This window comes from Chelonia mydas, chromosome 17 (genome assembly GCF_015237465.2).
Source record: "Chelonia mydas isolate rCheMyd1 chromosome 17, rCheMyd1.pri.v2, whole genome shotgun sequence".
NCBI classification, from domain to species: Eukaryota; Metazoa; Chordata; order Testudines; family Cheloniidae; genus Chelonia; species Chelonia mydas.
Window position 1 is genome coordinate 4,113,440 of NC_051257.2, and position 24,666 is coordinate 4,138,105.

Consider the following 24,666-nt stretch of genomic DNA (forward strand, 5'->3'; position numbering starts at 1 on the left):
ACACTTTGATTTCAATTACAATACAGAATATAAGAAAAAATGAAAATGTAGAAAAACATCCAAAATATTTAATACATTTCAACGGTATTCTATTGTTTAACAGTGTGATTAATTGAGATTAATTTTTTTTAGTTAATCACGTGAGTTAACTGATTGATTGACAGCCCTAAAATTGAGGTTAAGGAATTAGGAAAATCTTCTTAATGGACAGCGAAGTTAAGCACTGGAACAAATTGCCTAGAGATGTTGTGGAATTTTCATCATTGGAGGTTTTTAAGGCAGGTTAGATAAACACCTGTCAGGGATAGTCTAGATAATTTAGTTCTGCCTCTGCATATGGGGAAGACTAGATGACCTATCGAGGTCTCTTCCAGCCCTACATTTCTTTGAGTCACAGCAACATCCAGTACAGGTGTAATATCAAGTTTAAAAGGGAGACTATAGATTGTAAATGCTCAGGGACAGGGATTTTAAAGTGCTTAGCGCATATTGTTGCTATTGGAACAAATGGCTGTAATTTAGGCTTTATTTAAAAAAAACTGGCTGGGGCAGGGTACAAAACCTAATATTGGGATAAATGTTGTTAGGGTCAGCTTTTTCAAAAGAGCTGAACAATGGCAGATTCCCTCCCACCCCCACCAAATGAAAACTCTTGCTGCAGTTTTGCATCCGCCGCCCTTTAGAAAATCTGCCCTTTAATTATTTTTTTGAATAGTGAGAATTTTCTCCCCCCAACCCCCTTAATTTAAGAAGTTCTCTTCTATGCTGGAGCCCTTCCCCGGCCACACAAGCCCTGTGCTGTTGGGTTAGGCCCAGACAGGGGAAGCAGCTATGCAGAGACCAGTCTAGTTTAATCAGCTGCAGACTGATATTACACAGAGTCACCAATGGTGAAAAGGAAATTAAGCCTTTGTAACAGAGTAGTTAACAGGGAAGGAATTTTTCTCCCCTTGGTGCTGTCCCCTTAAAAGCCACCAGGAAAACATCACTCCAGCAGGCACTGGACAGAGAACATGCCCACCTGTGCACAGCAGTGCTGTTATACACGACTTCTTTGCCTGCTCTGCATTGCCCGCTCCCAAGGCGTTACCAACTCTGACTGCGGCAGCCACGCTGAAGCCCAGTGGCACCTAAGCACGAGGAAACAGATACCACCAGGGGTTTGTGGTTGGGGGCTGTTTGGCCACGATCGTGACAGGGTGCCAATGGCTGGCAGAGCCTGCAGCAATCTAGCTCTCCCCTTGCAGAAAGGGTAGGTACACATGAGCATAACTTGCACCCCGTCGCCTCTTCATACTGTCTATGATCCTCCCAAGCTATTCTGTGCCCTGGGGTAAGTACAGCAGCATGCTGGAAATGCAGCAAGTCCTCACTGATTTGAAGAATTTTCCTGCTGGGTTTAGTATCCATGACTGTTGGACTAATAGCCCAGACATAAGGGAAGTGTGACAGGCAGGGGCCGTGCTAGCTTCTTCAATGCACCAATCAGAGGCAACACACTCTTATTCCAGACCTGTAGGGCCTCCCATGTCAGTTCGGCCAATGCACCTCAGTCCTGATGTGCATTAAAAAGCCCCTGCCATTCCAGACTGGTAGCCACCCACCACAAGCCCTGGGTTTGCCAATACATCTGAGCCTCAACAGGCAGCAGCCCCTGCTATGCCAGTCTTCTACTCCCTGCCAGGGCTCTGCCAACCCTCCTCCGTCTTACGGTGCCACTTGCTATTCCAATCTTGGGACCCTCGAGTTCTTGATGCGCCTCGATCCGGACACAGCATGTCTCGCAAGCTTGAGCTCTTACCATGTATGCTGCAGTGACCAGTTCATAGATTACAGACTGTGCTCCCAGCTCCACCACGCTGATCAGACCTAGAAGAGAAGCATAGCTTTTGTTTTGCAAATGAGAATGAAAAGACCCTCATTCCTGGGGGGAAAACATTAATGGGCTGTGATCCGACAGCAGCCATGGAGGATCAGCCTACCAAATGCAGGAGAGGATGACAGGCTGGAGTTGCCTCTGGGGGGAATCATGAAGGTCTGCTCAGCCACCTGGAATGGTCCCCCAAAACAGCATGAACAACGGGAGACCCCTGCTAAAGTGGGGAAGGGAACTGGCATTCGTAGAGGACTCTTTCACCTGTCAGAAAGCTCCCGATCTCAAAGGTCCACCACTCGATACACATCATGACCATGCCAGGCACAGCTAGCCGAATGAAGGACCCCCACTCCTGGAGACATTCCCTGGTCCAGCCTGCAACAACAAGCAGGGAGGGATAAGGAAGGTGGAGTAACTGCCTCCCTCGGTCCCCGCAGGACACTGGAGTTGTAATCTCTGCAGGCAGCCACTCAGTATGACAGAGGAGAGCTGCCATGAGTTCCACAGTAGAACTCCATGGGCCCCAGTCCAGCCATTTCTGCAGTCCAATGCATTGGTGTAACGTGCTCAGAGGGACTGAACTCAGGGCCATGCTTAGGCATGAGCCAGAGGCCACAATCCCCCTCATGCTCCAAGCACTCTGCAAGAGTCTCAGATAAAGAGGTTGTGGAGAAATCCTCTGGCAGCAGCTAACACATTCGCACCTTGAATACAAAAATCTACAGGGCTGGCTTCTGAGGGATCAGGAACCAAGGCCAGAGTCCCCTCTGCTCTAACAGTTGCCGGATCAGACCAGTAACATATAACAGGACGGAGACATACGCTACCTCCCCAGGTCTTGACGTGTATTTTCTTCCACCACACATACAGGAAGAGGAGAACAGCCTGGGTGTACTGGGACACAGTGTTGGACCAGGCAGAGCCCCTGCAGAGAGAGGTTGAATGGTTACAAGGGGCACGTCACCATTAAACTGAATATCATTCCCTCCCCCACCCCTATGTATTTGCTCTGCATGGATTCAAAGATCAGGATAAGGCAGCATTGTATCAGTCTTGAGGCAGGGGATGCTTTTACACACAGCTCTGCTAAGGCACTGGGAGTGATGGGCAGAACCCACCCACTCTTCCAGTCCTGTCTCTCCCCAGCCTCGTCTTTCCCAGTGCGCGTGCACGCTGAGTGGCAGCCCCTAGTTAAGCCATAACTCAGCTAAGCAAGGCACTCGCGTGTGCAATCCCATCACACCACGCTTGCGTGCCACTGCCCTAGACTGAACGGGCTCGCCCGTGATGAAGTGTAGCATCGTGATGGCCTGCTAGGAGCACACGACGCTCACTAATAGTGATGCCAAACAGACGTTTTCATTGGCAGTCATGGCTGATTCAATTCTTTACAGGCTGGGGGCACCCATGGACAGAGACCAGCGTGACCAAGTCAGGGAGTATCCAGGAGAGAACAGCAGCCCTGGGCTGGGCAGGTCCCAGGATCTTTGTTAAAAACCCAGCGACCGGGAGTCTCTGGCCCCGTTCATACTCACACCACTCCCAGCTTCAGTGCATACAGGAAGAGGGCGTTCATGGCCACGTTGAGGAGATTGGCTGCAACACCTGTCACGACCTGAGGCAAGATGATTGCCTGGAAGCGGGAGAGAGAAAGAAAGTCTTTGGAAAGAGTTTCCCAGTGCCACAGCCAGACCCCCAACTCCTGGCCCAGTTTAGGAACCCAGCAGCCATTTCTAAGTGTAACAGCGTCATTTGGGAGGGAATTAAGCCATCTACAGGGCCCCAGGAGGCAGCCAGGCTGATATCACCTGACCAGACAGAGTTTTCAGCCAGGTCCAGCCAAAGGCAAGACAATGGTGAAGGTGAAGAGGAGACCTGAAGGCAGCAGAATCTGCCATTTGGGAGGCCAACACTGAAATCAATGATTAGTGCACAAAGTTCTTAAGCGGATAGAGATGGGAATGGGCCTTCCATCACCCGCTCTCTCTCTCTCCACCCCTCAAAGGCGATGTATCGAACAGACTCATCTCTCCAGCCAAGGAGGCCTCAACAGCTCCCTCTGGAGATCATCAAAGCAGCTCTGACCTTGAAAGAGGGACAGCGAGTGCCAGGAGACAACTGCGCTCCCACCACTGTAGGGGACTGATCAGAGACAAGCCCCCTGCCATATTTCCCAGGCCATGCTCCTCGCAGCAAAGGAATGAGCTGCGATCCCCTGCTTTCGTGATGCTCCGAGAGACGCATTTCAATCTGTGTCCCACAGCCCAACTAGTTATGCAACTAGCAGGAGCCCTACCTGGCTTTGTAAATATCTTGTCTGCAGCTGGTACAGAAACGCTGCCTGCAAGACAGAGAGAGTTAGGTTCCATTTCATTAGAGCCACCTTGAGGACATACAGGGCTTCCCACAAACTGCTTCTTACCATAACTTAGTGGGGGTCCAGGGATTAGACACCCCGCTGTCAGTCCTGGGGCAGGAGTGGGTTACAATTAAGGTCACAGACAACAAGATTCCTCTTCTTCAACCACTCCAACTCCCTGTCCAAAGCACTGTGACATGACCAAATACGCTACAGCAGCTCCCTATGCCTTGCTTTGTTTTAACTCATTAGCGGCTTCTAGTTCAGCTGCTGAGCCCTTAATGTTAGCAAAGTTCAGACATTTGCTTTCCCTTCACCCCCTCGCTGGCTGGTGTGTCTCGCTCTCCTGCTGTTTGGAGCAGTGCCCTTTCCAAAGTTGAGCACCGAACAGCTCCTCTCACGCAGGGATGACGTGACGGTCTCCAAACTGCAGAGACGTATCCTGGGCCTTGCCCTTCAGGACAAAGGAAACTAAGAGCCTCAGAGAAAGTGGACAGAACATGGACTTATGAACAGACTGTGCTCCAAAGCCCCAGAACACATCTAGTAGAACGTGGTACTCAGATGGCCAGTAAGGCACTTGGTCCAATGCAGACCTGTTCTGACCATTTGTCATGTGCCTGGCAGCTACTAATGTGTGTGAAATCAAGCAGATTGCAGGTGCCCCTATTGCCCATGGAGACCTCAGGTCCCAATGCTCCTGGGAGATCATTTAATATGCAAAGGTGCTGCCTGCAGAAACTACAGATTCCAGCATGCAACGCTCAGTCTGAGTGACAAGAGGGAAGTGGGACCTGTAGTCTCAGGGGGCTGCACCTCTGTATTAAAGATTAAGATAAAGTGGGGAACACTGTCAAACCCCATAAGTCACACAGGCTTCCCGTGTTCTGCAGCGCAGGGAGCACATCCCTTTATCCAGAGAGGTAAAGTGCACAGTAACCTTAGCCGCAACTTACGGGAAGGGCTGGGATAAAGATCATCACGTAAATCTGGGTTAACCTGGAAAAACAATATGATTTCCATCCAGTTAACAGTACAGTAAGAGAAGAACCAAACCAAGAAAGTGTGCACCCAAAATCCCCCTCTGCTTTGTACTAGATGTCTTTGCCTGGTAATCCACCAGCAGCCCGGGGCTCCTTGCACACAGGGACAAGTAGGGGACAGACACTATAAGGCAGGGGTCTCAAACACGCAGCCCACGGGGTTATTTCCTGTGGCCCGCCAAGCTCCCCATGCCCTTGGAGTTATTTCCTGTGGCCCGCCAGGCTCCTCTCCCGCCACTCCCCCTTCCCCCCAGAGCGCCGCGTCCCTGTTCCTCTGCCTACCTGCAGGCGCTTCCTGACGCCAAATAGGTGTTTGGCGGCGCTTAGCGCTTTCCAGGAGGGATGGGGGAGGAGAGAAGCTGAGAGCCACGGGCTCAGGGGAGGAGGCAGAGAAGAGGTGGGGCGGGGCGGGGATTTGGGGAAGGGGTTGGAATGGGGCGGGGAAGGGGTAGGGAGAGGTGGGGCAGGGGCGGGGCCTCATGGAAGGGGTGAAGTGGGGGTGGGGCCAGGGCAGCGCAGGGATGGGGTGAGGTCAGTGATGCAGCCCTCAGGCCAATGTACTAGTCCTCATGTGGCCCTCGTGGTGATTAAAGTTTGAGATCCCTGCTATAAGGTAAGTGACTTGGAAAATTGTATGGAGTCTAAACAGGTGTCTCTCTCTTAATCTAGTGCTGGAGAAGGATGCTGGAGTGACAGCCCTGGCGACAGCTGTCTTCTCAATGCACGGTGCAGCAAGCTGACTCAGTCATGACCTGGAAGGGACAGAGGGGCATGGAGTCTAAGTGGCTCATTCCACTCTCCTGATCTGCTAAGAAGGGAGGCAAGCCTGGTTCTTTGGCTCCCAGACGGACTAAACAGGGCTTGTGGGGCCTGTCGTCACCACACAGGGTCTCCTGAAGTTCTGGTGTGGACTCCACAGTCATGGAAGGGCCTGCCGCCTATGCTGGAGTGGTCGTCAGGATCAACAGGGGAGTCAGGGTGGGGGCAAAGCCTGAGCTGCTGAGGGGCAGGGACAGGACAGGATTAGATCTCACGCCAGACCTGGAGACTTCCGGGTCCTGTCTGAAGAGCAGCAGGATCTGCTCGGTGTTGATGAAGACAGCCCAGCAGGGGAAGCAGCAAAGCAGCAGAATGAGGATCCCACGCTGCAGGATGATCCCCACCCGCTTCATGTTCTTACCGCCGTACGTCTGGGGAAGAGAAGTGTTGCCAAGAGGTGAGTTATCCGTGGCAAGAGGTTTATGAGGAAATAGGGTTAGATCAGTGGTCCCCAAACTTTTTACCTCATGCCCCCCTTACCCTTGTCCGCACTCCCCTCCAGCCCTCCCTCACCCCCGGGGCCAGGACCGAGGCTCCGGGGGGGAAGGGCCACAGCTGGGGTAAGGGGGCCAGCAGCCGGGGCAACAGCTAGGGCGTGGGGCTGGCAGCCAGGCTGGGTAGCTCTCCCTCCCCGCCCCCTCATGGGGGCTGGCCCGGGCCCCAGCCACAACCCTCCCCCGAACGTTCCTTGGTGCCCCACAGATTGGGGACCTCTGGGTTAGATAAATGGAGTGGGGGGCAGGGGAGGTCATTTCACTGACCTTGCCGCAGTGCAAGACTTTCTAAAAAAGGCCCCAGCCTTGTCACCAGGGTCAGAGATGGTCTCGTCAGCAGGTCCCAGCAGAGACTGTCAACAAACTACATAGGGGCCAGACCAAGATTCACCAATGCCAATGGGAGTCTCTTAACCTCAAAGGATTTGGCTCAGCCCCATAGGTTGCTAACCCCCTACATTTGGTGGGGGCAGCCCCCCTGGACTCGCAGCGACAGAGGGGGTGGAGATGTGCTCTGAGGACCAGACGGGCTGTGAAGCAGCCGAATGGAAGGGTGAGATGATGATTGTCCGTTCTCAACCCTCCTTCCCACAGCTTCCCCAGGCGCAAGACACAACCAAAGGGAACAAGTAAACGAGCCGGCCACAGGGCAGTTCCCCACCTGGGACATTAGGGTGTCGCATGCCGATGCTAAGCCAGAGCCGACTGAGATGCCGGTAACATTGATAACCTGGAAATCAGAGCACAAAGAGACAAAGCAACCGATCAGGGAAGGAAGAAGCTCAGGCTTCCAGGCAGGCTCAGAAAAAAAAAGCCAGCCATCTGCAGCTGTATTTTTTCCCCAACTGGATGGAGGTGCAGTGGTGGTTTCAGGGCCTGTTTTTTTAGGCTTCCAAACTTGTGTATAGATAATAGCATAGCCTCTTGTTACCAAAGAGAAGCACCAAATTTCGTAGAAGGGCTATATTTAGTTGCAAGGCAACATGTTTTAATCGTTACTAACTAACAAGAATAAGCCTTTCTTTCAAAAATGAACTAAAAAAGTACAAATGCAAAACAAGATTAAAATAGATTTTAACTGAGGTTTCCTCCTTGCTGATTTAAATACTGATTAGAGCTGGTGATTTAAATCCCTGTGATTTAAATCAGTCATTCCATCTCCCAATTGAAATGTCTAATTAAGGAAAAACAGGATAATACGTACGGATATAGCAAGTGTCACAGCATCTAGCTCAGCTTTTCCCAGATGGCCACAGAATATGGAGCTGACCACGCTGATCAGGAAGACCAACAATTGGGCTAGGAACTGGGGTGGAAAGAAAGGAAGTATAAAAATGAGAAGGAAGCCAGTCAGACATGGGGTTAGGTTTGAACAGTGGGGAGGGTATTTCATAAACTGATGCATTCATACAAAATACTTTAGAATTAATCCCAGAATAAAGTCAGTTTGATTGATTGTGTGTGTGTTAACGTGATACGTAAACCCAGTTTGATGCATTTGCATGTGTGTTTATATATTACCGTAATACTTAGTGTTGTAGGAAGACAGCCTCAGACATAAGCCCTTGTCAGTGGCCTGGTATGAGGCCTAAGGCCTGAACTGAAGTAGTGGTCAAGCTTGAGGCCTCATACCAGGCCTCTGATACAAGAGTTTGTGTCTCAGGCTCTCTTCCTACTACACTTAGAAGCCCCAATGGAGATCACAACTCCACTGTCCTAGGCTCTGCACACACATTGTAAGAGACAGTTCCTGATCTAAAGAGCACACAGTCGGGCAAGACAAAGCACCAATCAGAAGGGAAGACCCGTCAGGTGCTGCAAGGTTTTTAAAGCTTGCTGTTGCCTGCCCTCGCCTCAATGGGCAGTGTGGATGTTCTAGTCCAGTCGTTCTCGAGCAGGGGTACGTGTACCCCTGGGGGTACAGAGTGGTCTTCCAGGGGGCACATCAACTCATCTAGATATTTGCCTAGTTTTACAACAGACTACACAAAAAGCACTAGCAAAGTCAGTACAAACAAATTTCATACAGACAATGACTTGTTTATACTGTTATGTACTGTATACTGAAATGTAAGTAAAATATTAATATTTCAATTGATTTATTATAATTATATGGTAAAAATGAGAAAGTCAGCAATTTTTCAGTACTAGTGTGCTGTGACACTTGTGTATATTTGTCTGATTTTGTAAGCAAGTGGTTTTTAAGTGAGGTGAAATTTAGGGGTACACAAGACAAAGCAGACTCCTAAAAGGGGTACAGTAGTCTGGAAAGGTTGAGAACCACTGTCCTAGTCTATCGCCTGGCAGATCTCTCCTCTCTGGGGTTTAAACACTATAAGCTTTTGCTCCAGGAGGTAAATGTATCTACAGAGGAGAGGGCAAAACAGGCAAAAAGATTGCACCAAGTCTTTAAACTACCCTTACAACCACTCATGGGACTAGTAACTACTACCTAACCACTATATTTTCCACCCCACAGCTGGAGGGGGCAGCAGTACCCTAGTTCTTGGTCTGGAGAGCATGTGATAGGGCTGAAAGATGGAGGACTGCCGCCACACCATTGGCACCCACTCTCCCCTAGCCCACTGGAAGTCCCTTTGGGGATGCCCAGTGGGGTACAGAATCCAGGCAGATAGACAGGGCTCAGAGGAAGGGGAAGACTATGACAGGATTGTACTCCTGGGCCTCTGTTCATAAATCTGGTGACCCTGTCACCATTAGTTTTAATGTCTTCCCTTCTGCAATTTGTAAGCCACCTACCTCCCTTCAGCCCCTAAGGAGCCTCTGGCAGCACAGTGCCTGCAGGAGCCAGGCTCCTAAAAGGCCAGAGAGAGGCAGTACCTAGGCAGAAGCACAAGGCCTGTTTCTCTGTGAATCTCCCATAATCCACTTGTTTAGGAGGGGGACTTCTCAGCTAGCTCCCCAAGGATGAAACCCACCTCATGACGGAAGACTTCCAGCAGGACTCTGAGTTCAAATAATAGAGCACCCCAGCCACTCTGAGCAATCCCCCATGGGCCACATCCCTGTCCTCAGCAACACCCGAGCCGCGTGGCTGTGCAGGAGCTTGCTTGAAAATGTACATTTGTTACTTTTGGCTAAATGTGGAGCCTGGTTTTAACACAGCCTCTGTATTCTGCACTTAATTGTTGCAGTGTTTGTGCTCAGAGGGGGCCTAGAATAACTCTGGGAACACAAGTCGGCAAGGCACATGCCACAACAAAAACAAAGACCAGTGTTTGGAAGTTGTGAAGGCGCAGTGTTGGATTCATCTACTGTTTGACCCCCCCATCCCCCTCAGCACTTGGTCTGAAACGTCTAAGACAGTGAATAAGATAATTGTGCCTCGGTGAAGATTTTCAGTTCATGTCGATTTGCCAGATAAATGCTAGAGCCTGCCTCAAGTCACAAGATTCAGGTCTAGGTTTCACACACGCCAAAGTTCAAGGGGGTTTGGATCCACAGGGCTGGTTCAGGCCCCATCTTTAATTAAAACAATTTTTGCTTTCATTACAGAAGGGCCTCGAGTCCTCAGGAGAGGCTGGGAATCTTATTGTGCTAGGCGTCGTCCAAACATAGCGAGAGACAGTCCCAGCCCCAAAGAGATTCCAATCTAAATAAGACCAAATGGACAAAGGAAGTGTTATCTCTATTTTACAAACCGGAAAGGAGGCACAAGAGAAAGTAAGGGCCAGACTTTCAGAAGACCTCAGAACCTACTGTGCTTGAAAATCTACTTCCGATGGTGGGCGCCAAGCTAAATGACTTGTCTAAGGTCACATAGAAACATTTGCAGCAGAGTCTGAAACTCAATCCATGTTTCTCAAGCTCCAGTCTAGTGCCAGACTGTCCCTCCTCTCTTAAGGCAACATTCTGATCTTCCCTCTCATAACACCTCATCTTCCAACAGTGCTGACGTCGGCCCAAGAACAACATCAGGAGAGGATGGAATCCTAGTCACGCACTTCTTCTGGGGCAGAAACTATGTGGAGAGCTTAGTCTGGGTCAGCACCAAAGGGAGAGAATGGCAAAACAGGGCCCCAGTCCCAAAGGCAAAGGCAGCCCTAGGGAGGAGAAGAGGCCCTGGGAACCTGAAGGCCTGTTTGGCATCAGCCAGAATGTAACCTTGTCTATCTTTGGTTTTTAAGGAACTGTCAACGAGAGATGAGGTGAGGTAACTGACCCAGGGACCCCCTTAAGAGAGAGCAAAGAGCAGAAGCAACCCAAAGGTCATTGATGCTATTAGGAAAGGAGAAACATGAGACTGACCACCCCAAAGAAAAGGATACAGAAGGGATATTACCAGAGGATTTACATCCTTGCCATTACTGTTGTGATGAGGTAAGATGGATCCAAGTAGGACAATTTTCTTAGGAGCTAACTGAGGCTGCTTAGCCCCCACGGTTGGTGATGAAAACTCAAGGAACTTCCTTCCCCACAAAGAGTACTGCTGACCGGGGACCAGGTCTGCACCTTTTGTATCACTCTGCAGAAAACCAAACCCTCAATTCTTGGCTTGGTCCAAGAAAATAACTTGGATGTTCCTTGCCTGTGGATCCTAAGGCAATTGTACTAGGCACAAATCTGATCTTTGGACACAGCAATAACACAAACATTGATTGTTTTTTTTCTTAGTTTGCTAAGGAGCCCTGACCATTGAACTAAATCATGGATCATTTGAGCAGCGATTAGACAGCAGTTCTGGCAGACAGCAAGTGACACCAATGTAACAGAAAGAATTAAACCCACAGCCTTTCAAGGGCGAAGATACTTTTATCTTTCAACCCAGTAAAACTGGCCTTTTCAGGCACGTCAGACATGCACATTTCTTCGCACTCATTGTTTCTTCTAGGAGGAAAATATAAACTTCAGGATCATCTTTCAGCCACTGATTCCCTGTGGCTGTTGCTTCCCTAGTCGCATTTTCTGCCTCTCATCACAAGAGGACGGAGCCTGCTTTCACGTGGCATGCCAAGACAGGCACGACAGACAGCAAAAGGGGTGAGCTTTCTCTGCCCCGGTTTGGGGGTGACTTTAACCACTGCAGTCCCCCCAACTCCTTGAGGAAGGGAGAACTCAACCAGACCCCAATTCCCTTCAGTCCACCCGACATCAGGTCCACTCTAGCCCCCCGCGCCTTACGGGAAATCCCCATCCGGATACCCCGTAACCTCTGCCCTGCCGCAGCTCCCCCGCTCTTTTAGGGGGACACCCAGACACCCCCCAACCAGCACCCCCCCGTGGCTGCTCTGAGCCGCAGATCTCCCTTCCCCAGCCCCTGGGCGAGGGCAGCGACAGCCCCCGGCCTTACCACCGGCCCCCCGATCTTGGCCAGCTCCTGGGTCTCCTGCCAGGCGCCCACGGGCAGGAGGCCGCGGAGCCTCCGCAGGCAGCGTCCCCGCAGCGGGGCTGGGCTGGTCGCGGGGACGGGAACTCCCTCCATGGTCGGGGAAGGAGCGGGGTTCGGCCGGCTGGTTTATATAACTGCAGCCGGGAGCCTCCGCCGCTACCCCGCCCCCGGCACCTCCCTCCCCGGTCCTCTAGGTCGGGTGGGGGCGGGACCGGGGGCCACCAGCCCTGGGAATCCCCCCGCGGAGGGTCCGGCCACGTGGGGGAGGCTCCGCTGCGGGGAGCCGCCGGGTCCGAGCTGGCCACGTGCGGGAAAGTCCTTCCCCCGCCGGGCCTGCAGGGGCCCCGCGTCCTTCCCCGGCCCCGGGCAGGCGGCGCCGCCCGCCGGGGCTCCGTGAACCCGGCAGCGGAGCCCCGAGAATGGGCCCCACGGACTCCCTGCCCCCCCTCCAGCGAGACCCCCGCCCCCGGATGTCACTGCACCCCAGCCCCAGAGAGACCCCCGCCCCCGGATGTCACTGCAGCCCAGCCCCAGAGAGACCCCCCGGCTGTCACTGCAGCCCAGCCCCAGAGAGACCCCCCGCCCCCCGGCTGTCACTGCAGCCCAGCCCCAGAGAGACCCCCGGCTGTCACTGCACCCCAGCCCCAGAGAGACCCCCCGCCCCCGGATGTCACTGCAGCCCGGCCCCAGAGAGACCCCCCGGCTGTCACTGCAGCCCAGCCCCAGAGAGACCCCCCGCCCCCCGGCTGTCACTGCAGCCCAGCCCCAGAGAGACCCCCGGCTGTCACTGCACCCCGGCCCCAGAGAGACCCCCCCATCCCCCGGCTGTCACTGCAGCCCAGCCCCAGAGAGACCCCCGGCTGTCACTGCACCCCGGCCCCAGAGAGACCCCCCCACCCCCCGGCTGTCACTGCAGCCCAGCCCCAGAGAGACCCCCCGCCCCCCGGCTGTCACTGCACCCCAGCACCAGAGAGACCCCCGGCTGTCACTGCACCCCAGCCTCAGAGAGACCCCCGTCCCCCAGCTGTCACTGCATCCCAGCACCAGAGAGGCCCCCCGGCTGTCACTGCAGCCCAGCCCCAGAGAGACCCCCCGCCCCCCCCCCGGCTGTCACTGCAGCCCAGCCCCAGAGAGACTCCCCGCCCCCCCCGGCTGTCACTGCAGCCCGGCCCCAGAGAGACCCCCCGCCCCCCGGCTGTCACTGCACGCCGGCCCCAGAGAGACCCCCCACCCCCTGGCTGTCACTGCAGCCCGGCCCCAGAGAGACCCCCGGCTGTCACTGCAGCCCAGCCCCAGAGAGACCCCCCGCCCCCCGGCTGTCACTGCAGCCCGACCCCAGAGAGACCCCCCGACCCCCGGCTGTCACTGCAGCCCGGCCCCAGAGAGACCCCCCGACCCCCGGCTGTCACTGCAGCTCGGCCCCAGAGAGACCCCCGGCTGTCACTGCACCCCAACCCCAGAGAGACCCCTCAGCTCTAGAGAATGCCCTCCATCCACACTGACTGTTGCTGAACCCCAACTCCAGCGATGCCCCCAACCCCACTGAATCTCACTGCACCCCCCCAGGCTCCCCATCCCCCAAATTAAAAATTATTTTAATCATTTGTATGAGGCCCTGTTGCCTTGTTAAAAACTAACAGTAAATACGTATAACTAGAGTCATGAGATAAAAGTTGCAGAGCGATTATGTAGGTGTAAAAATTGTGGGTTGTCTGTAGCAAAGTGTATGAAAAACTACTTTGGCTGGCGATATGATAGCCCTCCCACTTTTTTCAGGCCATTTTAAGCTCTCTCAGGGCTTCTAAGGGCCTTGAATCCCACCTGTCCAAGCACATTGAGAAAAACCCTCTTCTCGGGGGTACTCAGCCCTGACCCTGGTCACATGTTACTCTTGAGGGGATTCTGTGCCAAAAAAATAAAAAGTCCTTGCAAAAAATTTAAAAATTATGCACACCATATTTTAAAATTCTGCAAATTTTATTTGTCAATCAATAAATGTGGCTCCAGCATGGCAGTGGGGAGCACCGGCCACTGGATGCAGTGAGGTGGGAGTTCACCCTGAAGCTCCCACCTCCCCCAGTACAGGGACTCGGCAGTGAGGCTGCACCTGACACTGACACTGTGCAAGGGCTGGGCCTGCCCCATAAACGCTCTGGGGCCCTGCCCCTCTGTGCCAGGTGTGGTGGGGCAGGCTCAGCCCAGCAGGATCCAAGTATGGAGGGACTTAGTGGGGCGGGGGAGGATCCGGTTGTGGGGTGAGAGCTGTCTCTGTGGGGCAGTCAGTGCGGGCGGCTCAGTGGGAGATCTGGATGCACAGGGGCTCGTTGTGCGTTCCGGGTGAGGGGCAATGGGACTCTGCAGGGGATCCAGGTCATGGTGGTTGGGGCTCAGTGGGGGTGGGGTGCGGGTCTGGGTGAGGGGGCTTGTTGGAGGGGTCCAGAGGTAGGGGGGTAGTAGGGCTTGTCAGGGTGAGGGTTCAATGGGCCTGCTTAATGGGGGAGCCCCAGCTGCTGCCGAGGGGACACCGCATGCCAGGCTCCCGCTTCCCCCTGCGATTCTCCCATCCCCTTTTCTTCTCCATCCCCCTTTCCTCACTCCCACCTTCCCCTCCCCCTTCCCTAGTCCACCCCCTTCCTTCCCCACTGCCTCTTCCCTGCACCCCCTCAACCCCCCTTCCCTCATTTCCCCCACGCCCCTTACCCAGCCCCACTGTGGGCACTCACTGTTTCACAGAAAACAGGAAGGTTCCCAGCACTAGGGTGACCAGACAGCAAGTGTTAAAAATGGGGCTAGGGTTGGGGGGATAATAAGTGCCTATTTAAGACAAAGCCCTGAATATCAGGACAGTCCCTACAAAATCGGGACAGCTGGTCACCCTACCCAGCACACAGGAGGGGAGCCCGACTGGCGCTAGGACCCAGGAGGCGGCTTTCAGCTGCAGAGTTAGTGGAGCCCAAGATGCAGCCTCCTTCAGCTGGGCAGCTCTGTGCTTGCAGAAAAGGGGGGCGGTGGCACATAACTCTGTGTGCCCTCCCATGTCCCGCCTCTGTTTGGGGGGCAGCCCCCCTCCAAAACCGGCACACGTGGTGTCCGTCCCCCCACGTGGCCTCCCTTTGCTTCCTTGACGTTTTGTGCGGGGAAACACAGGATTTCTGCTGGGGGGTGGGGTGGGGTGGGGGGGCGTTTTCTGGGGGCGCGCAGTCCCGCAGAATCTCCCCAGGAGTAACATGTGCATGGAGATCTCGGCTATTAATCCAGCCCCAGGGAGAAGAAACACAGCCTGAGACCAGCCACGTGGGAGGGGTGATAGATGATTTCATGGTAAATTAGAGGGAATCTTAGAAAACAGCTGAAAGGGACTTAACCATTCCAGTCTCTGGGGCTGGCGGGTTATGGCATGGTTAGAAGCAGGGTAACAGATTGGAGGCAAAAGGATGTGAATTGCTCTGTACAAACCAATCACTTCCCTGCACAGGCCAGGGGTCTCAGGTGCCTTACACAGAGCAGAGCCATGGGAATACCCCTTCTGCTGTATGTATCTATTAGGCAAATAGCCTAAAGAGACTGTAAACTCCTCAGCTTGTCTACACCAGTCTTTCCATCCTAAAAAAAATCCCACTGGTGCGGCTGCACAAATAACAGGTACGGTAGGAGCCGTTGTCAAGACAAGGCATTGCCCTTGGAACCGGCGCATTGTGTAACCCTGCTCAGAGCTAGGGTTGCCAGTCTTGATTGGATGTTTTCCTGGAGGTTTCGTCACATGACATAATCTCTTATTAAAGATTAATCTAACTACAGGACAATCCTGGAAGATTGGCAACCTTCCTTAAAGCAGATCTAGATGTCATGGTATTGAAGAGGAGAGTGTAGAGGGAAGTGGTGGGAAATGTTGAGGGAAAGAGGCTAGTGGAGACATGACATTTCAAATCAGGGCTTGCGTCTGACTCTGTGTTTGTACCCTGATCCTGATGGAACCTCGGGGAGCGATCCTAGTGTAAATAATGCATAATAATTAATAACCGTAAGCATAGGCGCCGACTTTCCAAAGTGCTGGGGGGTGCTCGGCCCCCGGCTCTGCCCCAGCCCTGCTCCCACTCTACCCCTTCCCCCAAGGCCCCGCCCTGCCTTGCCTCTTTCCAACCCCGCTCGACCCCCCTCCCTGCCTCTTCCCACCCCGTTCTGCCCCTCCCCCGAGTGCACTGCATCCTCACTCCTCCCCTCTCCCCCCCAGAGCCTCCCGCACACCACGAAACAGGTGATTGCGGAGGGCAGGAGGCATGGGGAGAGAGGGAGAGGTGTTGATTGGTGGGGCCTGCCGGCAGGCAGGAAGCACTGGTGCGGGGGGAGGTTCTGATGGGGGGTTGCCAGTGGATGTGCAGCACCCACCATTTTTTCCCCGTGGGTGCTCCAGCCCCGGAGCGTCCACGGAGTCGGCGCCTGTGACCATAAGTGCTTTTAACCGAGTGTCTATAACCAAATCTATTGACAACGCATGGAAAATGACACTTGGAAATAAGCCTTGATTTTATTCCTAAGTGCTACCTTCTCATGCAGTCACTCTAACTCTGCGATGTCACCGCTCTGGAATGTAAAGCCTAGCTAATGTTTCACTTCTCCCCTCAGTTACAAGATGATGTGTAGAAAAACTGAACAATGGCAGATGGTGAGTCATAACTGGGGCCCTACCAAATTCACAGCCATGAAAAACACGTCACCGACCGTGAAATCTGGTTTCCTCCTGTGAATTATAGTACAGGGTAAAAGCACACAAAAGACCAGATTTCACAGGGGAGACCAGCGTTAATCGAACTGGGGGCCCTGACCCAAAAGGGAGTTGCAGGGGGGGTCACAAGATTATTTTAGGGGGGTTGCAGTATTGCCACTCTTACTTCTGCACTGCACTCTGAAGGCAGCACCTGACCAGCAGCAGTGCAGAAGTAAGGGTGTCAATACCATACCAGGCCACCCTTACTTCTGCCCTGCTGCTGGCAGAGGCTCTGCCTTCAGAGCTGGGCTCCCAGCCAGCAGCCGCCGCTCTCCAGCTGCCCAGCTCTGAAGGCAGCGCCGACAGCAGCTGCGCAAAAGCAAGGGTAGCAGTACCGCAACCCCCTCCCTCCCCCAAATAACCTTGCAAACCCCCCCCCCAACTCCTTTTTGGGTCAGGACCCCCTACAATTACAAGAAGTGAAATTTCAGATTTAAGTAGCTTTAAGTAGATTTAAAATCCTATGGCTGTGAAATTGATCAATATGGACCGTGAATTTGGCAGGGCCCTAGTCATAACCTTGTGATTAGTTTACCTACCATGATGAAACCTTAGGCACATATGGCACGGGAGGGCCTGATTCTGGGGTGCGCTGAGTGCCCTGACTTCAGTGGTAGTGGAGGGGACTCAGCACTTGAAAATTGTGGTTAAATTGGTTATTTATTATTTGTATTACCTAGAGGCCCTAGTCACGGAGCAGGACCCCATTGTGCAAGGCACTGTACAAACACAGAACAAAAAGATGGTTCTTCATGGTGTACTCCAGAGGGTTTTCTTTTCCAATCCCCCAAACTCTTTTGTTAGGCTCCAAAAGAGGGGGAAAGAATAATGAGCTGTTGTTTAAAAATATAGGGCACAGTCCTGTTCCCACTAAATCCATGGGAGCTTTGCCATTGGCTTAAACAGAAACAAGCTTGGGCCTGTATTTAGCACTGTACTTTACACAGTAAGTGACAATTTTCCCTTCCTTAAGGGAGCTGCAGATGCTTGTCACCTGTCAGGGTTGGCCCCGCATAGGTGGGGGAATGACCTTGACAAGGAGCAAAGACAGGACAACATTTTCAAATGCCTGGATCTATGTCAGGCTCCTAAATTAATATTTAGGCAGATGAGTAAAGGCTGATTCAGCTCCCTCTGAAGTCAATTGCAGATACAGTTGCTCACCACCTTTGAAAATCAGGCTAAAAAGGGAATTAGGTGTCTAACTGTTAAGTACCCAGGCATGAAAATCTTCGCCATAGCCTATTAGGGAGGGCAATGGACTGAAGAGACGGAAGAGACACACGTCATCCCAGTCTTTTGATAGAAAGGAAAAACTCAGCATGTTTTATTGAGGGTCTGCCTCATCACCCCCAAGTTAAGATAGAGCCCAGGGAGTGAGTCTTTGTAAATTTCAATCTGCTCCCTGCTCAGAAAAATGACTGGCAGAGGAGGACAGTTTGATGTGCATACAGGAACTTTAAGAAACTCAATACTCAGGACTGTTGGCTGGTGTCAAGGATGTGGAAGTTACCTGTAACCACCTATTAATATTCCATCTGCTAGTTTGATTGTTGTTATGTTCTTGGCTAGCTATCTGATAACCAAGGGTTAGTTCCAGCAGAAGCTGTCTTGCATGTGCACAGGAAGGGAGACCATAAATTTCAGATAACACCACTGGCAATAGTAATACAGGTGTCACTCCCTTTACCTTTGACCATGTTGAGTTCTCCACCCCTGGTTGAGCACGGGGTGGTGGGGGGGAGGCGATCCCAGTGGGAATACTGGAACAAAAATATTGGAGTGGGTAAAACTCTGAGCTCTGAGGAGACAGTCACAGGGACAGACTGTTCCCCAACCCCGCAGTGTGTTCCTGGGATAAGGTAGGCCTACCTAAGCTTTAGGTGAGACAGATGTGTGTAGACTGTTGACTGTGTTGAAAACCCTCCTCTTGTTATGCTTTGTGCCTACAGTTGAGATTAAACAATGCTTTGATTTTGGAAAGGCTGTTTTATGTCCCTGTATTCACACACTGGTCACAGCCCCGAAAGGAATCCTTGCAGGTCAGCTGAATCCACTAATCACGGTTGGTAAACAGAGTCCCGATCTGAGGAGTGGAGGAAGAATCACAGGCTCCCGCCCCAGAGAGGTAAAAGCTTGTGGGGGAATGACCAATGTCACCTGGAGGGGTTGCACTCAGAGACTGCGAGGGCTGAAACGTGCTGCTAGGCCTGAATTGTGACCACAGGTTGCTAGGTGAGTAATGATTTTATCTCTGTTGCAACACCAGTTAGGGGAAAAGAAGTGGTGGGTCACATTATCCCACAGTGTAACATCATTGTCTTCAGTAGCTTTACACCTGCAGACTGCAGTGAATTTGGCCAGTATTTTTTAGCCTGTTGTTTTGATGTATCCCTATTGAAAAGAGGTAATGTGTGACTAGCTGTAAGCCAACTGGAGCATGCAGATGCTCTGCCCTGTTAGCACTGATTTCAGCATCTGGGGCCCAGTTCTGTTCTTGGTTATGCTGTCATAAATCTAGAATAATGGCATTGAAATCAATGTGGTTACTCCCATTTATACCATTGTGAGAAAGCAGAACTTGTCCCTTTGTCTGCAGACTTGGTATGTGACGACTTTTCAAGGCTTCTCCCCTAGTCGCGCACACATCCGTATTCTGAACTGCAGCCAAGATCCAGTTATAAAAATAAAAACCACAAATGCACCATGTCTGGAACCCTTAAGATTAAGAGCTACCAAATGAGAGAAGTGTCAGAATACAATAGGCTTATGTCAAAGGCTTAACTGTTTGAAGAGTGTCCCTTTTTTGGAAGAGGCCCTGTTGCTGTCTGATGTCCAGATGCCATGGAAAATCCACTCCCCTTTATGGTGGGCTTTTGCAGTTCTGAGCTGGGGGTAACACAAAATTAAAAACTAAAGAGTCTTTTGGAATCAAATTTGTTTTTATTTAAGCAACAAAGAGTCGCATGATCAGAGGTGTTAGTTGTCAGCGGGTGCAGCAAATCCACAGATGTAGGGCTTGTCTATACAGGGAAATTGACCCGAATAGTTACGGCAGAATAATCTATTCCTCAATAGCGATTCCAGAATAGCTTCCTGTGTGGACACTCTGTTCTGGAATAAAAGTCACTTTAATCGGAATAATGAGGGCACATTATTCCAAAACAAAATGATTTTTACTGCAGAATAGCTTCTTTCACAACGGCTGTTCCATGTATTTCCCCATGTATACAAACCCGTAGGCTCATCCTGCAGATTGTGCTGTTCCTCAGAACCTTAGCTTTTAACTGCTTCACTGCTGCCTCCTGTTCCCAGGATCTTGAGCAAAAAACACCTCCAGCAATATTACAAGCAAGTTCCTTTGAAATGCTGGATGCTGATGCAGCCATCACATAGAAGTTGGAGCAGGGACTAACAGCTGCCCAGCTGCAAGAAAAAAATCGAAACCTACTTGCAACCTACCAGCTCACCCACATGGGATGGAGACAACCTCTGATTGTTACCTGCTCATTCTCCAAAAGGTTCTCGTCACCAGTGAAGATGTACCCTGGAGGTAAAAATAGATGGATAGGGAGAAAAACGTGAATCACAAAATAAGGACATCTGGAAGAAAGGGTTTCAGAGGACCTAATAATGGAGACACAAAGGATGAAAAATAGTTTGAGGGAAAACAACACAGAAAAAGCATGGAAAACAAGATGCAGCAGGATGTGGGAGGAAAAGTAGGAAATAGGAAGACTAAAGGAAAAGGAGGGAAAAGAACATTGGGTTTGATATTCAAAAGGGCAGAAGCTTAGGGCCAATTTCTCACCTAACGTGCACCTGCAGTCCCTGTGAATTGCTCATGGTATTGAACACCTACTTGCTCCAATATCCATTTATGCATTTTGTATGAAAGTTAGGCTGGTATTTGCACACACATTTTCTCCACATGATCCTGGACTTCTGCCGTTTTGAAAATCAGGTCCAGCAAGGTGTTTTTCTTTTCTTTAAGTTCCATGGTAAATTCTCTTATGCATCTGCTTTTAATCTATGGCACGGTGATTTAGACACTGCTACCTAAAAAAAAACCCCCAAACAAACAACCTGAACATTTACTGGCCCCCTTTTGAGGCCATTGATCCCCCTCAATTTCATTTGGATAAATTGACAGGCATAAATCTTTGTTTTACTTTCTCCAGATCCTGATCTCCCAAAGGGTTGGAGTTGCTTGGATCTGGGATTTTGGTTTGGATCCTTCTGTGATAGTAAGATACTCATACTGTCATTTACAAATATTTACATATTGATAAGATCTGTGTTTAATTTCTTAACCTTACCTTCCTACTGACCTCTCCCCCTACTCAGCCACCAACAGATCCCCTTTGCCCCTCTCTGCTTATTTCTCTGTGGCTATTCCTTCCTGTCCTAGCTCTTCACAACCCCAACTTCCCTTTTCAGGCAGCTCGTCTCTTCACAAATGGAATGGCCAGACCTGAGCCGAAGCCTGTGCAGTCTCTAGGCACAAGTGGGAGAGTTAAGGAGGCACTGAGTTTTGCCAGCTCAACTCAGAAATGTATGGTTATTGGTATTGCATTTCAGGTTGGCTTAATGCTTGGGCTTGTAAACTCAAATTCATTGCTACTTGTAGCCACTAGATGTCACTAGAGCCTCACTAACTGTCCTGCTAACTTTTTTTGTTTTTTACTGTATCACTTCTGCCATAGCACCATCTACACACAAATTCACATTTGTGTCTGAAATTGTTGTACCGTCCCTAATTACAGGTAACACTCCAGGTTACTAGAAGTTAGGGATAAACAAATTTTCCCTCTCTTTTTCCAGTTTGTTCCCTTTTTTTGTTTTTGACAGCACTTTTTGTATAGTCCGTTTATGGTTGTCTCCCTTGTACGCTCGGTTAAAGAGTCAGCTGCCTGCGGGCTGAAACGACCTGTTACGATTAGACCTGTTGTGAACGTCCAGAGTCATGCAGATCAACATTTACAAATATTTTTTAAAGAAAAATTCAGGACCTACTATTTAAAGTCGGCTGGAATTTTTACAAAATAATTTGGAAACCTCAGGTTGGCCACATCCCTTTAAAGACAGGAAATAAGTGTATTAGAAGCATTTGGCTGGCTCCCTGTTTCTTCTCTCCCTCTCTGTCATGCTGGTTTAGTAACACATGTTCCGGTCCTGCAATGAGCTCTGTATGGCGACAGGGTCCATTCATGTTGCAGAATCAGGGCCTTATGCATTCGCATAATTTCACTCATGTGAGTAGAGTTATCTTTTTGATTAACTTTTCTCATTCTTAAAGCAAAAAAGCAGAAACAGCTGTTCATTCATTCTGTGTTTCTTGCAGAGCATCATAACTTCACTTTCTGAATAATTTACAGTGACTGAGAGAAAAAATATGATTGTTCTTACAACGCTTATATCGGACTGCAGATTTGTCTGTGAATCAGGACTGTGCATTAAAAAACATGTTCCCAGCTTTGAAGAGCCTGGCTAGCTAAATAAGGCAGGACAAACAAAAATGAGACAAAACACATCTCGCTTTGAACCATCTCTGGGAAGCAGGTCTTGGCAGAGGAAAAGAGAGATTGTAATGCTGTAAGAATAGTAATGATAATTAATAATAATGTTATTTATAAAATATCCCCGGAGGTGCTCTGGATGCTGTACAACAATTTTAAATACAATAAAAAACAACAACACTATAAATCCAGATGAAAACACAAATGAAGCGTCATTAAATTAAGGGTGTCCTTTACAGCAGCTGGCAGAATTTAAAACTGTTTTCAGGTGCTTTTTACAAATGGAAAGGGATGCGCTGTATAAGATACACCTACATCTGAGTTTGCATAGCTACGTATATCTCTATATCTCCTTGTGTGTCCAGAGAAAGATACTAATACACAGAAATTATATGTATAGGCCACCATTTTCAGATTTGGGATTGGGAGCTTAAAACTAGGCACCGAAAGCCATATTTTGGACCCAATCCTGTAAATACTGACACCATTGTTTAAATGTACTTGTGCGAGTAATCCCATTTCACTTAATTTATCTCTTGTCATGCTTAGATGTTTTGCTGGTGGGACCAGAGTGCTCAGCACCTTGCAGTAGGAAACCCTGGGAGCAGAGTAAGACAAATCATGTTATTATTTCTTGACCTATATTTCTAGTTAGTACTTTGGGGAAGATTCTTCCCTGCTGCAATATGTCATAGCCCTGTTTAAGTCAATTTTCACCAGTCCTGCAATGAGCTCTGTGCACATCCAGGGATCTGACTACAAGGATCAGGCCTTGGATTACTAAAAGAGAAGTAATTTTTCAAGCCCAGTTTGGATGTCATTGTTTATCCTTTGTTTCCATTTCGCAAGTCTGGCAGATGGACAATATAATTCATTTATGTTAGTTTCACTTGTAGAGTCTTAGTACAACAGTAACAGCCGTGTTAGTCTGTATTCGCAAAAAGAAAAGGAGGACTTGTGGCACCTTAGAGACTAACCAATTTATTTGAGCATGAGCTTTCTGTAGCTCACGAAAGCTTATGCGCAAATAAATTGGTTAGTCTCTAAGGTGCCACAAGTACTCCTTTTCTTTTTGCAAATACAGACTAACATGGCTGTTACTCTGAAACTTCCTACAACAGTGTTTGTTTTTGAAACACTGCAAGAGAGAAATATTTATTTAAAAATAAAATGTTTTCATTGGAGTTTATATAGAAATGATGGAAACATTTCCTATTACTGTTAGGCCTTGTGAAAGCTTGATAACACACAATTTAAGTTTGAGGCCAAACTGAAGCTGACTGTCCCTGGAATAACAATACAGGATGGGGAACCTGGCTGAATTAACTTGCAGGTAATTTACATGTGTATTCATGAGAGTTTGCAGAGTTGTTTGGCTCTTTCCTGCCTAAAATTTATACATGTAAAAATCTAAATTACTTAGGCGGGGCCCTGATCCTGCAAACACATATGTATATACTTAATTTTACTAGTGTGAGTAGTTTCAGTGGGATTGCTAATTGTAGTGAAGTTAAGCACATGCCCAAGTGTCTTTAGGATCAGGGTCCTAAACTTAACCATCTTTCAACAGGGCTGGCAGGATCCCCGGGGGGGTGAGTGCATTTGCTCTCCATCTGCAGGATCCAGGGAGTAGGTTTGGGAGGGGGTGCCAGGTGGCTGACAGGATCCCAGGGGGTGGGTGGGTGGGTGGATTTGCACTCCAGCTGCAGGATCAGGGAGTGGGCTTGGGGGGGCTGCGGCTGGCGGGATCTTGGGGGGTGGGTGCGTTTGCTCTCCAGCTGCAGGATCGGGGGTAGGTCGGGGGGCTGCGGCTGGCGGGAGCCTGGGGGGTGGGTGCGTTTGCTCTCCAGCTGCAGGATCGGGGGTAGGTCGGGGGGCGGCTGCGGCTGGCGGGATCCTGGGGGGTGGGTGCGTTTGCTCTCCAGCTGCAGGATCAGGGGGTAGGTCGGGGGGGGCTGCGGCTGACGGGATCCTGGGGGGTGGGTGCGTTTGCTCTCCAGCTGCAGGATCGGGGGTAGGTCGGGGGGGGGGGGGGGGGGGCTGCGGCTGGCGGGAGCCTGGGGGGTGGGTGCGTTTGCTCTCCAGCTGCAGGATCGGGGGTAGGTCGGGGGGGGGCTGCGGCTGGCGGGATCCTGGGGGGTGGGTGCGTTTGCTCTCCAGCTGCAGGATCGGGGGTAGGTCGGGGGGGGGCTGCGGCTGGCGGGAGCCTGGGGGGTGGGTGCGTTTGCTCTCCAGCTGCAGGATCGGGGGTAGGTCGGGGGGGGGCTGTGGCTGGCGGGATCCTGGGGGGTGGGTGCGTTTGCTCTCCAGCTGCAGGATCGGGGGTAGGTCGGGGGGGGGGCTGCGGCTGGCGGGATCCTGGGGGGTGGGTGCGTTTGCTCTCCAGCTGCAGGATCGGGGGTAGGTCGGGGGGGGGGGCTGCGGCTGGCGGGATCCTGGGG

General features: G+C 50.9%; 1 protein-coding gene and 2 long non-coding RNA genes across 3 annotated transcripts in view; 2 read left to right on the forward strand and 1 right to left on the reverse strand.

Moving 5' to 3' along the window:
* Positions 1–320, forward strand: part of LOC122463204 — a 23,305-nt gene extending 22,985 nt beyond the window's left edge. Inside the window, exon 3 of the long non-coding RNA XR_006286353.1 lies at positions 309–320. This is a non-coding gene — a long non-coding RNA (uncharacterized LOC122463204). The remainder of the gene's footprint in view (positions 1–308) is intronic.
* Positions 1–12,127, reverse strand: part of SLC47A1 (solute carrier family 47 member 1) — a 19,852-nt gene extending 7,725 nt beyond the window's left edge. The window contains exons 1-11 of the mRNA XM_037880686.2: positions 11,903–12,127; positions 7,796–7,897; positions 7,253–7,321; positions 6,320–6,468; positions 5,192–5,234; positions 4,173–4,217; positions 3,412–3,509; positions 2,704–2,801; positions 2,138–2,251; positions 1,802–1,869; positions 1,022–1,130 (exon numbers count right to left, since the gene is read on the reverse strand). Coding sequence (XP_037736614.1) covers positions 1,022–1,130; positions 1,802–1,869; positions 2,138–2,251; positions 2,704–2,801; positions 3,412–3,509; positions 4,173–4,217; positions 5,192–5,234; positions 6,320–6,468; positions 7,253–7,321; positions 7,796–7,897; positions 11,903–12,034 — 1,027 coding nt within the window. The 5' untranslated portion in view covers positions 12,035–12,127. The remainder of the gene's footprint in view (positions 1–1,021; positions 1,131–1,801; positions 1,870–2,137; positions 2,252–2,703; positions 2,802–3,411; positions 3,510–4,172; positions 4,218–5,191; positions 5,235–6,319; positions 6,469–7,252; positions 7,322–7,795; positions 7,898–11,902) is intronic.
* LOC122463203 lies at positions 6,411–23,122 on the forward strand. The gene is made up of 4 exons (XR_006286352.1): positions 6,411–6,494; positions 10,108–11,592; positions 16,565–21,961; positions 22,051–23,122. It is a non-coding gene; the product is annotated as an uncharacterized LOC122463203 (long non-coding RNA).
* The last annotated feature ends 1,544 nt before the right edge of the window (positions 23,123–24,666 follow it).